This window comes from Gadus chalcogrammus, chromosome 9 (genome assembly GCF_026213295.1).
Source record: "Gadus chalcogrammus isolate NIFS_2021 chromosome 9, NIFS_Gcha_1.0, whole genome shotgun sequence".
Lineage (NCBI taxonomy): Eukaryota > Metazoa > Chordata > Actinopteri > Gadiformes > Gadidae > Gadus > Gadus chalcogrammus.
Window position 1 is genome coordinate 11371048 of NC_079420.1, and position 11169 is coordinate 11382216.

Genomic DNA, 11169 nt, shown 5'->3' on the forward strand with positions numbered 1-11169 from the left:
CTGGACCAGGTCTAAGAGCTGTCTGGACCAAGTCTTAGAGGTGTCTGGACCAGATCTTAGAGGGGTCTGGACCAGGTCTTAGAGGGGTCTGGACCAGGTCTAAGAGCTGTCTGGACCAAGTCTTAGAGGGGTCTGGACCAGGTCTAAGAGCTGTCTGGACCAAGTCTTAGAGGGGTCTGGACCAGGTCTAAGAGGTGTCTGGACCAGGTCTTAGAGGTGTCTGGACCAGGTCTTAGAGGGGTCTGGACCAGGTCTTAGAGGGTCTTGACCAGGTCTAACAGGTGTCTGGACCAGGTCTAAGAGGGGTCTGGACCAGGTCTTACAGGGGTCTGGACCAGGTCTTAAATGTTAAAAGTCTAAAAGTTCAAAGGTGGAAGTGCCCGACCGAGGATGTGCTAGTGCTTGTGTATCCAGCCCAACATGCCAGGAATGTGTGCTTTATGTTTGTAATCTGATATCCTGTTGGGAAATGAAGTGGTTGCCATAGTAACTCCTGACTTCAAGTCTGTCTATTGCAGGACGTATGCAGAAGTCTGATGGTGTTAGTGAGGGGTGGTGTGGACCAGGGTGAGCAGGTCCCAGCAGGTGACCCGCCCTCTCACGCTGGAGACACACTCACCAAAGGCCATCCATTAACAGCAAATTCATTATTTTTTCATTTTATCGAGTCTCCTCAGGAGTAACTCGGGAGTAACGATGGGTCACCATCGTCATTCCTTTCGATAGCTTATACAGACAAGGGACGTCACACCTCTCTGCCCAGAGCAGTAAACAGCAAAGAGGCCTGTTTAATAGCTTGATGTTTTGCTATGATATGCAGCACGATTACTCTACACGTCAGTCATCTGAGAGGAGATTGCTACTGTTTATAAAACAGGGGCTGGACAGAGAACACTGCACTACAGAGCAATGGTAGCTTGGAATCCTTTACCACGTTTTTTGGTAAATTAAACAAGTAAGATGGCCTTTAAAATCAAATTGAAATCATATTTGTTGACATAAGGTGTTACATGATTTTTTTTCTTTCTCTGAATAATATTAACCAACTTAAATGATTTTCATTTCCTCTTTTTGTTGAATGTTTTGTTTGTGTTGTATACTGTTGTGAAAGCATTATTGTATGTAAAAAAGGATATGCAATTTGGAATTTTTGACCTCAGGTAGAACAGCACTCGTCTGTGTATGAGAGTGCTGATTGTGGATCAAATAAACAATTAAATTCAATCCTTCTCTTCACCTGACACCTGCCCCTGCTACTGAAGTATGGCAGCTGTGATTTAATGCAAGCAACCGTTTTAATGTTGTGTGCGTTGAATACATTAATGTGTTAATGCTTGTAATGTAATGTGTGCTTAAGGGTCTTCATTTATTCATGGATACGTGGTATTTTATGGATGATGTGTATTTGGTGTGTTTATTTATTTATTACACATACGGTGAATTCCAATTAAATATGAAATCATTACCATTATATATATATAGTGAAGAATATATATATTGAAGATATTACGTTATATCACATTTAAGCAGGGTCGTTTGTGGGTTTATTCTAGGAACACTGCCCAAAAATATATATATTATAATATAAGATATATATATATATATATATATATATATTTATTTCATGAATGTTATTTTTGTGATTGTTAATGTGATTGATGAAGTGTAATGGCAATAGAGGGCGCTTTGTGATTGGCTGAATCAGGTGTATGTCACGGCAGTGTAAGGTGTCTGTGATTGTGTCTGTATCTGTGATTGGCTGAACTGAAGTGGTAGACCGTTTCTTCCAGCGTGAGGCAGCAAGTGTGGAAAACATTATAAAAAAAGGGAGCGATTAATGACGTGCAGAATAACGACTACTGGTAATTTAATCAATTCAACCGGTTTTTGTTTATATGTATCCGTTTATTTGCCCAATTCATTTTTTCCAGAAAGCCGGTGAGTTTCCAAATTTCTGCTCCAGTCTTTTGAGCGTCCCTCTGATTGGCTGTAGTCTTTTGAGTGTCCCTCTGATTCAATGTAGTCTTTTGAGCGTCCCTCTGATTGGCTGCAGTCTTTTGAGCGCTGTTTGTTCGAGTTCATTTTCCAAATTCAATGGCTGCCCAGCAGAGGCCTGATGGGCCTGACTGATACTCATTGCCGAAATGCAAACGGGAATTTCATTTAACGATGCCAATGTAATGTAAAATGAAGAAAGTAGTAAGCTTTTGTAGTATAGTTGTGGGCTCAGATGTATACGGTGTTATACGACTACACATTGGCATAAAAGCTATATTGTTAGCAAAAGTATTCAATGTAATGTTCAACACGTTAGGCTACTTGTTGATAGCTTGCTTTTAATTAATTATTTATTATATAACTTTATATAACATTGTATTATGCTGTTCCTGTTTTAAGTCATGTAGATATTTACTGTTTTGTATGACAAATACAAAAAGGATTATTTACTCGTAATGTATGGTAATCTTCGTTTAGGACTGGAGTTCTGGAACGGGTTGACGTCAGCCCTGCAGATATGAACTCTTTACTCCTTCACTGCTACTAAAGAAATCAATCCTTAAAGACACTTTTATTTCACAGGGCCTTTCATGCTTGGCTTGATTTGTTTATGACACGATGTGATTTATGACGCATGTTTTAAAGGTGAAGAGGCTGTGTCAAACTGATTAATTTGATGTGAGGTCTTCAAAGCAGAATCAAAACAAGAGACTTAAAATATAAAACTTCTTTATTTGTAGTGCATCGACATTCACGTTTCCACCCGTTGCCTCGTCTCCATGCTGCTTCTGTTTGAGAAGCCGGACTGGACTCCTAACTGGTCTAAAGTCTACCACCTCGCTGGTCTAAAGCTGCTCTCCAAACTACTGCACTGCATGGCGTAGGTAATAATAGGTAGCTCATTATAGGAAGGTTGCTATGAGTATGTTGTTGAAGCTGGTAAGATTGAGAGTTATAAAGAGAGCCCAGGAAAGAGCAGAAGACAGAAAAATTCGTTCTCACTCCCTCCCTCTCTCGGGGGCCGTTTCACAACACACAGTCACTCCAGTTCTCAGGTGAGGTAGGACTTTGGGTGAGTATTGACACTGTAAGGCGGCGCGGTCACACGTACGTCCGCCACTCCTCCAGTACTATGAAGGAAGATGACACCGGGATAAAGCCATGACATATATAAAACAATGTCTGTTTTTAAACATTTGGTGCTACTATAATCAACTAAATATCATGAACTTATACATTTGGTAAACAAACGACATAATTTGGTGGCATTGAAAGATTTCTGCTTTCAATCTGTGTTGAATAGTTTTGCTAATGTCTTAGATGTTCAGATTGTCTCATAAAAGCAGCAGTATATAAAACAAGTGCTGTAGACCACCCTGGTACCTCAGATATGAACCATCTGTCCATGTTGAGCCTCTCAAGTCTCTCAGTCTCTGGTTTGTCCCTGGTTAGTCTCTCAGTCTCTGGTTGGTCTCTCAGTCGCTTGTTAGTCTCTCAGTCTCTGGTTAGTCTCTGTTTAGTCTCTCAGTCTCTGGTTAGTCTCTAGTTAGTCTCTCAGTCTCTGGTTAGTCTCTCTGTCTCTGTTTAGTCTCTCAGTCTCCAGTTAGTTTCTGTTTAGTCTCTCAGTCTCTGGTTAGTCCCTCAGTCTATGGTTAATCTCTCAGTCTCTGATTAGTCGCTCAGTCTCTGGTTAGTCTCTAGTTAGTCTCTCAGTCTCTGGTTAGTCTCTCAGTCTCTGGTTAGTCTCTGTTTAGTCTCTCAGTCTCTGGTTAGTCTCTCAGTCTCTGATTAGTCTCTCAGTCTCTGGTTAGTCTCTAGTTAGTCTCTCAGTCTCTGGTTAGTCTCTCAGTCTCTGGTTAGTCCCTCAGTCTCTGGTTAGTCCCTCAGTCTCTGGAGTCTGTTGCTAAAGGTTTCTCCACGGTGGCTCCTCTACAGTGATTGTTCCAGGTCTCTGTCTTGTCATGCAAGGTGGTCACGCCTCACAGCGCTATCCAGACTAACGCCAGGTGAACCAGGAGGAGCCATAGAGTCAAGCCAAGATGGCTGCCTGTGGGAGGGGCCAGGCTTTCCTCCTCGCACTGCTCCGCCTCCCAGTCCAACCTCCGCCTCTCCTCCTCTGTGACCTCCTGCTCCCCCTTCCTCTCCTCCTTCTCCTCCCCCTCATCCAGGAGGTTCAGGCTGTCACAGCGGGCCCCGGCGTTGCCCTGGTAGCAGTGGCAGCGGAAGCGCTTGGCGAGCAGCGCCTGGTCATGTGACGACGGCGAGCCCGCGGCGACGAAGCCCCCGCCGGCTGCGGGGTGGAGGGCGTAGCTGAGAGGGCTTAGATGGAGGTAGTGGCGGGCCAGGGGGTCGCGGCGCACACAGCGCCCGTTGCTCTGACACAGGAAGTCACTGCAGACCTGGGCGGCGTGCGTCACGTTGGCGATGTAGCGCCCCAGACGCGTGCTCACGAAGGAGGTCACCTTGGAGCAGTTGAACTGAGGAACAGAACCAGACTCAATACAACGGCAACATAACCCTCAACTCAAACCCAACTCAACCCCAACACAACTCTAACACAATCCCAACACAATCCTTATACAACCCTAACACAACTCTAACTCAACCCCAACACAACCCCAACACAACCCCAACACAACCCCAACACAACTCTAACTGAACCCCAACACAACCCTTACTCAACCTTTACTCTAACCCCTAACTAAACAATAACACAACCCTGACTTAACCCCAGCTCTGTATTTCTGGATTGGAGTTAGTGCAGAGTGCTGTCACTTAGCAGTATCTCAGCCAATCAGAGATCGGCGTTGCGGTGTGCGTACCTTGGAGGAGGTGAGGTTCAGGTCGCCCCAGATGACAAAGCCTGCGGCCCCCAGGGCGGCGCTCTCCCCCACGGTGTGGATCAGGTCTCTCTGCGGAGGAAACCACACTGTGAGCCGGCTGTACCTCGTGTGTCCACAATGGGGCGTCATGGACTAGATATACAGTACATCTGGCGAAAGGCTCACTGGATGATTCCTTTGCTTATAGTGACAGAGTACACTATCTGAATTAAGAGCTTGTAGCCTTGTTGAGTCAAGTCTAAACTAAACACTAAAACCACAAAACCAATTTTGAAGTGTATTACTGGGCCTGTCCTCTAGAGCGTGCTGCAAGCTGTGCAGCTGGATGTAAGAGTAACGTTCTGTACTGCATGGTTCACCGCTGGGTGCACAGAACCTGACAGCTACTGAAGGTCTTCTACTGGGATGGATCAGTGTTTGGATACATCTTAATAACATGGTGGTCATGGGCCGGTGGTTATGACATCACTCACGTTGGTGAGGAAGGCGAGGGCGTCGTCGCGGTAACCCAGCCTCAGGTACACGTAGGTGGGCAGCTCGTAGTCCCGGGAGGTGAGGCCGGCCACGCGCAGCGCCTCGCGGATGCGGTGGTTGGAGAAGTGGAGGTTGCTCATGCTGTTGCTCTGGCTCTTCCTGATGGCCACGGAGGGGAAGAGCGCCGCGCTGCTGTTCCACAGCCACTGCAGCTCGTCGTTGCGCTGCCTCTCGGGCAGCGGGCAGCGGCCCGCGTAGTCGTCCTGCAGCACGTTGTAGTTGTGGCAGTCGGGGTAGAGGTAGAAGCCCCACAGGGCCTGGGGCCGCAGGCTCAGCCCCAGCTGGACCGTCGTCTGCATGAACGCCCGCGCCCGTTTCTCAAAGCGTTTCCGCGCCAGCTCCTCCACCTGCTCCGCCGTGGCGTTGGCGTACTCCTCGGCCACCAGCTCCCGCGACCGCCGTCGGTACACGTCCTTGCGGTGCCAGTTGCGGCTCCACTGGGGCCGCCAGTACTCCCAGTCGATGACTGCCAGGCCCCGGAAGTCCTCGGCGGGCAGGAAGTGCAGGATGTCCCGCCGGGCCTGCAGGAGGTGCAGGTCCAGGCTGCAGTTCTGCGGAAGGCCCCCCTGCACGGCCGCACCCTGCTCGGTGTAGTAGGGGTAGCGGCCCAGGCGGTTGGCGTAGAAGATGGTGACACTCTGGCCGGTGTGGGAGCGCCGGGGGCTGCCCTGGATGTGGAAGAGGTGCTCGATGTCGGGGCTGATGTTGTACTTGCCGGCGCAGACGTCCAGGGGGGCGTTCCACGCGGAGATGAAGGGCTTGCGGCCGAGCAGCGGCAGTTTGGCGGGCTTCTCGGCGGAGGAGACGTGGAGGAGGAGGAGGAGCCAGGAGCAGCCCAGGGCCCACACCACAGGGGCCCAATCGGGTCCCGCTACAGCCATCGGGAGACCAGGGTCAGGATCTGGCCTTCATCCTGGGGGGGTGAGAGAAGAGGGAGATTGAGAGAGGCCGGGAGGCAGAGGAGAGGCAGGCTGAAGGCGATTCAGATTCAGAAAGGGAGAGAGAGAAAAATTTAACAATGGATGGCAGTCATTGCCTATGGCCTTCGTCAGAGCCCACTGAGGTCACCCAGGATCTCCCACATACATCGGCTGTTAATCGTATTCCACTCAGAGGATGAAACACCCTCCTCGAGCGTGGAGGAGGCTGTGGACCCTCCCAGTCCACTCAGCGTTAAGAACTCAGTCGGTGGAATATTGTGGAATGCTCCAAAACCAGAGAATCGTTCCAGTCCTCTCGTTAAATGGGAGGTAGTGGCTGGTTTTATGACTATATGACTGGAGGGAGAGACCCCTGAAGTTTCCCTAGGGTCGGGAAATAGGAAAGACCAACAATGGCTTTCATCTGTTGCCATTTTCCATTGATACTTCAACACTCGCGGTTATTTGCTGCCTAAAGCCTACACGATTCACTGGATGTATTTAGAATAGCAATAGTTACTATTTAGGAAGGAGGAACGAAGGGTATTTGTCATTAATCGGTCTTTGGTTCTGGCGGTGCAAGAGGCTGTGTTCTGAATATCTTCCTGATGTGTTGGAGACCTCCAGGGCCCGCTGGAGAAAGGTTGCCCACATCCTGATGGATAATAGTTTACTGCAGAGACCTGGACGCCATGCAAACCAGTCAGCATATTTACCCTGGCAGCTAATGCGTTCTGCAGACCAGCTCGTTACGCTCTGAACCCTCCACGCTCTTATGACGTTTCCATGGCTCCACGGCTGTGGTTCTGAGGTTCACGCTGTGCTCGTCTCCTCTCTGAGATACACAGCCGTGTGGCTGAAGGGTCACCACATCTTCACGACTGGTGGAAAGCTCTGCTCCTCTTTATGCTCTGTGAAGACCACACTGGTGCTTGTTTATGCTACAACACGTCTTGCAGCACCCATCGCCGTGCCCACGCCCCTTCGAGGGGGAGCCTCTTCTGGGGCCTCCTCAAGGTCTCTGGCTCTGGGGAGGTTTCTCCTCAGAGTCCTTTAGAGGCCGCAGGGTTTAAGGGTCATATAACCCGGGGCCCGAGGAGCCCTGGAAGACGGATACTGGGATGAAGAGCTCTACCAGTGAGTGAGAACTATGTTGGTCACTCACTTGTTCAGAGTTCACCTAGAATCTGCTTAGCCTCCCTCATTACCCCCCTCCCCCTCCCATCCCTCTTACGCACATATTAAACGTTGTACGTCCTGGCACTTAAAAATAGTACGTAGCATTATGTAGTGTCTTATCCTAGCTATCTTTCTTGTATACGGGGAATGGGTAAAACCAGCGATTGTAAGGGCTCGGCACTTGGTTCTATGAACATCCTTACTGTGCCGACATGTTGCGATATGTTGTTTCTCTTTCTATGAGAAATGTACTTATTTTAAGACGCTTTGGATAGAAGCGTCTGCTAAACACCCTCAATGTAAATGTCATGTTGTGATCAGTGGGCTGGGATCACTGTGCTCTGTATGAGGAGTCTAACAGCATGTAATGGAGGACGATGTATTTCCTATGATATGAGCACATATGATTTGAATCAGCAGCAACAGAGCGGCTGACCGCAGATTGTGTTGGAGCCATGTTGGAATGGATGCTTTATTTTCTGTAGCCATGGCTTGGTCTGGCAGTCATTAAGATAAGTCCTAATGCATGTGGCTGACATAGCATTCCAGCCTCAATCAGCTGTAAGCACTCCATAGCACGTCGGTGACAGTATAATACTGTTTCCTGAATGACATATAATGACCAAACATGCTTCCAATCAAAACTGTGTGTGTGTGTGTGTGTGTGTGTGTGTGTGTTTGTTTGTGTGTTTGTATGTGTGAGTGTGTGTGCGTATGTGTGTGTAGTTGCGTATGAAATGCACAGATGTGGTTCTGTAGTTGACTGTATTTAGGTAGTTCACTGTAGGGTAACTCGTTAACTATAGTTACCTAGGTTAAGTGTTGAGTGTGTCCTCAGTGTGAAGCAGATTAATGATGCAGTGCAGACAAAAGTGCACCAGACACAGAGCTTATTAAAACTGTTCGCTCCGACTCTGTGGTTGGAAGGCTTGGCTTCACTGTGGTCCTCACAAGGCTTTTGAACAGGGAAACCACAGCAGAGATCCTTCCAACAGTTGGAAGGATAGAGAGAGAGAGGTTATGTTTGGTCTTGATTGCAGTTGGAATCCAACTGCAATCAAGACCAAACATAACCTCTCTCTCTCTCTCTCTCTCTCTCTCTCTCTCTCTCTCTCTCTCTCTCTGTCTCGCTTTTTTCACTCTCTCACGCTGTGCCTCTGTCTCTCTGTCTCTGTCTTTCTGTCTCTCTGTCTCTGTCTCTGTCTCTGTCTCTCTCTCTCTCTCTCTCTCTCTCGCTCTCTCTCTCTCTCTCTCTCTCTCTCTCTCTCTCTCTCTCTCTCTCTCTCTCTCTCTCTCTCTCTCTCTCTTTCTCTCTTTCTCTTTCTCGTCATATGTGAATCTGATTCACATATGACTAGAGATACACATATGTATCAGATACAAAATATATATGTATCTGTGTACAATTAGAATAAAGGGAAGTACAGAGTTATATATAAAGTTAAAACAGTAGTATTGACTAGTGTTAAAACAGGATGTGTCTGCAGTCTGTGTATATATGTATCTATCTATACACACACACACATATATATACATTTCACTCTTGATAAAACAGAAAAGCGTCAGCAGTGTAGATATGTAGATAAGTATTCACTATTGTTCAAAAAAGATGTGTCTACAGTGTATATATATACATATATTAGTACTGACTAGTGTTAATATGATGTGTATACAGTGCTGATATATGTATAGTATTCACTCGTATTAAACAGGATGCGTCTACAGTGTAGATATATGTATAGTATTCACTCGTGTTAAACAGGATGTGTCTACAGTGTAGATATATGTATAGTATTCACTAGTGTCTGCAGTATAGATCAATGTATATTATTCACGTATTAAAACAGGATGTGTCTACAGTGTTAACACTGTAGACACATCCTGTAGACACAAAAGTGAGTGGACTCACCTTTCCAGGGCCTCCACCTTGTCCCTCCCATGGTCTGCCATCAGCCTCACACACTCAAATACTCTCTCTTTCTCTGGCTACAGAGAGCCATCACTTATATACACTCTCTCAGGCTAGAGAGAGCTCACACTTATATCCGCTCTCTCTCTCTCTCTCTCTCTCTCTCTCTCTCTCTCTCTCTCTCTCTCTCTCTCTCTCTCTCTCTCTCTCTCTCTCTCTCTCTCTCTCTCTCTCAGGCTATAGAGAGAGAGAGAGTGGGGGGGCGGGTAGGGAGAGAGCTTCCTGTCTGGGGGGAGAAAGTGTCTCCACGTTGGAGCTCACCACAACAGAGCGCTGGGAGAACAAAGAGGGGGGAGAGAAGGGTGAAGGGAGAGGGAGAGATGAGGGATCGGAGAGAGTGAGAGACAAAAAGAGAGTGAGAGGGGGATGAGGGAAGAGAGTGAGTTAGTGTGAGGGAGAGAATGAGAGGGAGAGAAGAGCGAGACGGAAAGAAAGTTAGAGAAATGGGGATAGAGAGAGTGGGAGAGAAGAAAGAGAGAGAGGGAGGAAAAGAGAGGAAGGGGTGAGAGAGAGGGAGTGCAGTCTGACAAGTTCAGTCTGATTCCTCAGTCTGGAGCAAATAACAACTTCTGATGTGTGGGTGTGGGTGTGTGGGTGTGTGTGTTGGTCTGCCTGGCTGTCTATCTGCACGCTCATATGTGTATGTATGTGTGTGCGTGTGTGTGTGTGTGTGTGTGTGTGTGTGTGTGTGTGTGTGTGTGTGTGTGTGTGTGTGTGTGTGTGTGTGTGTGTGTGTGTGTGTGTGTTGATAGTACCTTGAACACAAAGTGCCTTGCATAAGAGTACACTGGCAACAATGGGGTTACCAATGTAATCCCAAAATGGATGAACCGTCAGCACATTTACAAACAAGTGAGTGTTTATACTCATGAGAGGTATTCTATTCTCTATACAGAATTCTCTAACACACAGCCTACATTAATGCATGCATACTGCTATTAGAGCTGCTTGAATATACTTGATCACTGCCCAGTACAACCACAGTCTTCTACTGGTAATACTGGAAGCTGTGGTGGACAAGGATGTGTAGATTTAAGTGCCTTGCCTGTGGGTTCTGTGGCAGTACTAGTTTGGAAACGTGTGTATGTGCAACAGCCTTTGCAGACATCACGCTATTGTTTTGACAGAGTGAGGCTTTGTGGAAGGGGGAGATATTTACTTCCTGTCTATAATTACCTGAGGGAGATACACCTGATAGTTAGAACACCACCGTCTGGAAACGCTCAGCCAATCAGATGCTAACCATGACTTCATAACGCAAAGGTAAACAGAGGTGTACTCTGCAGACAGAATTCTATCAGCTGGACGGTGAACTCTGAAACTAAGACTTCTCCTTTCTTTGTCGGCTTTCTGTGTTCGTCTTATCACAACTCAGATGAACAGGAACATCTGTGAAAATCTGATGTTTCAACGGTTTTCCTGCCATCTGCTCTAGCTTTGGAGTTCTTTGGTTGTTTAGAGCGAGGAGACTCAGTTCAACATTGATTCAAGTCGTTGAGTTAAACATGAGACAGGGGAAACTCTTCAAACCAAACAAAAACTGGCAAGGCTCATTTGTACAGATTAAAGGTAACTGAAGCCTTTGCTTTTTAGTTATAGTTTTGTTTAGTAATTACTGTCATTCTGCCAAATGATTACCGTCAATCTTCCATATTATAGAGTAATAGTAGTAGAAAGTAGTGAAATACAGACTTTCCCAAAATAGCTTCCATTTAAATGTTCCAAA

At 47.0% G+C, this 11169-nt stretch overlaps 1 protein-coding gene across 1 annotated transcript; it reads right to left on the reverse strand.

The window, feature by feature from the left end:
- Positions 1–2658: 2658 nt before the first annotated feature.
- Positions 2659–9450, reverse strand: LOC130389323 (hyaluronidase-4). The gene is made up of 4 exons (XM_056599049.1): positions 9384–9450; positions 5315–6288; positions 4821–4910; positions 2659–4475 (listed from the first exon to the last, which is right to left on the reverse strand). The coding sequence occupies exons 2-4, from the start codon at positions 6254–6256 to the stop codon at positions 3978–3980; spliced, it is 1530 nt and encodes a 509-aa protein (XP_056455024.1). The 5' UTR covers positions 6257–6288; positions 9384–9450; the 3' UTR covers positions 2659–3977.
- Between the last annotated feature and the right edge of the window lie 1719 nt (positions 9451–11169).

What these genes read in the sequence shown, in the direction of transcription:
- LOC130389323 (XM_056599049.1), bottom strand. Translation starts at nt 6,256, where the DNA reads ATGGCTGTAGCGGGACCCGATTGGGCCCCTGTGGTGTGGGCCCTGGGC. An exon ending in CCCTCGCCTTCCTCACCAAC is followed by an intron (nt 4,911 to 5,314) that starts GTGAGTGATGTC and finishes TTTCCTCCGCAG; the next exon opens with AGAGACCTGATCCACACCGT. An exon ending in TGAACCTCACCTCCTCCAAG is followed by an intron (nt 4,476 to 4,820) that starts GTACGCACACCG and finishes TCTGTTCCTCAG; the next exon opens with TTCAACTGCTCCAAGGTGAC.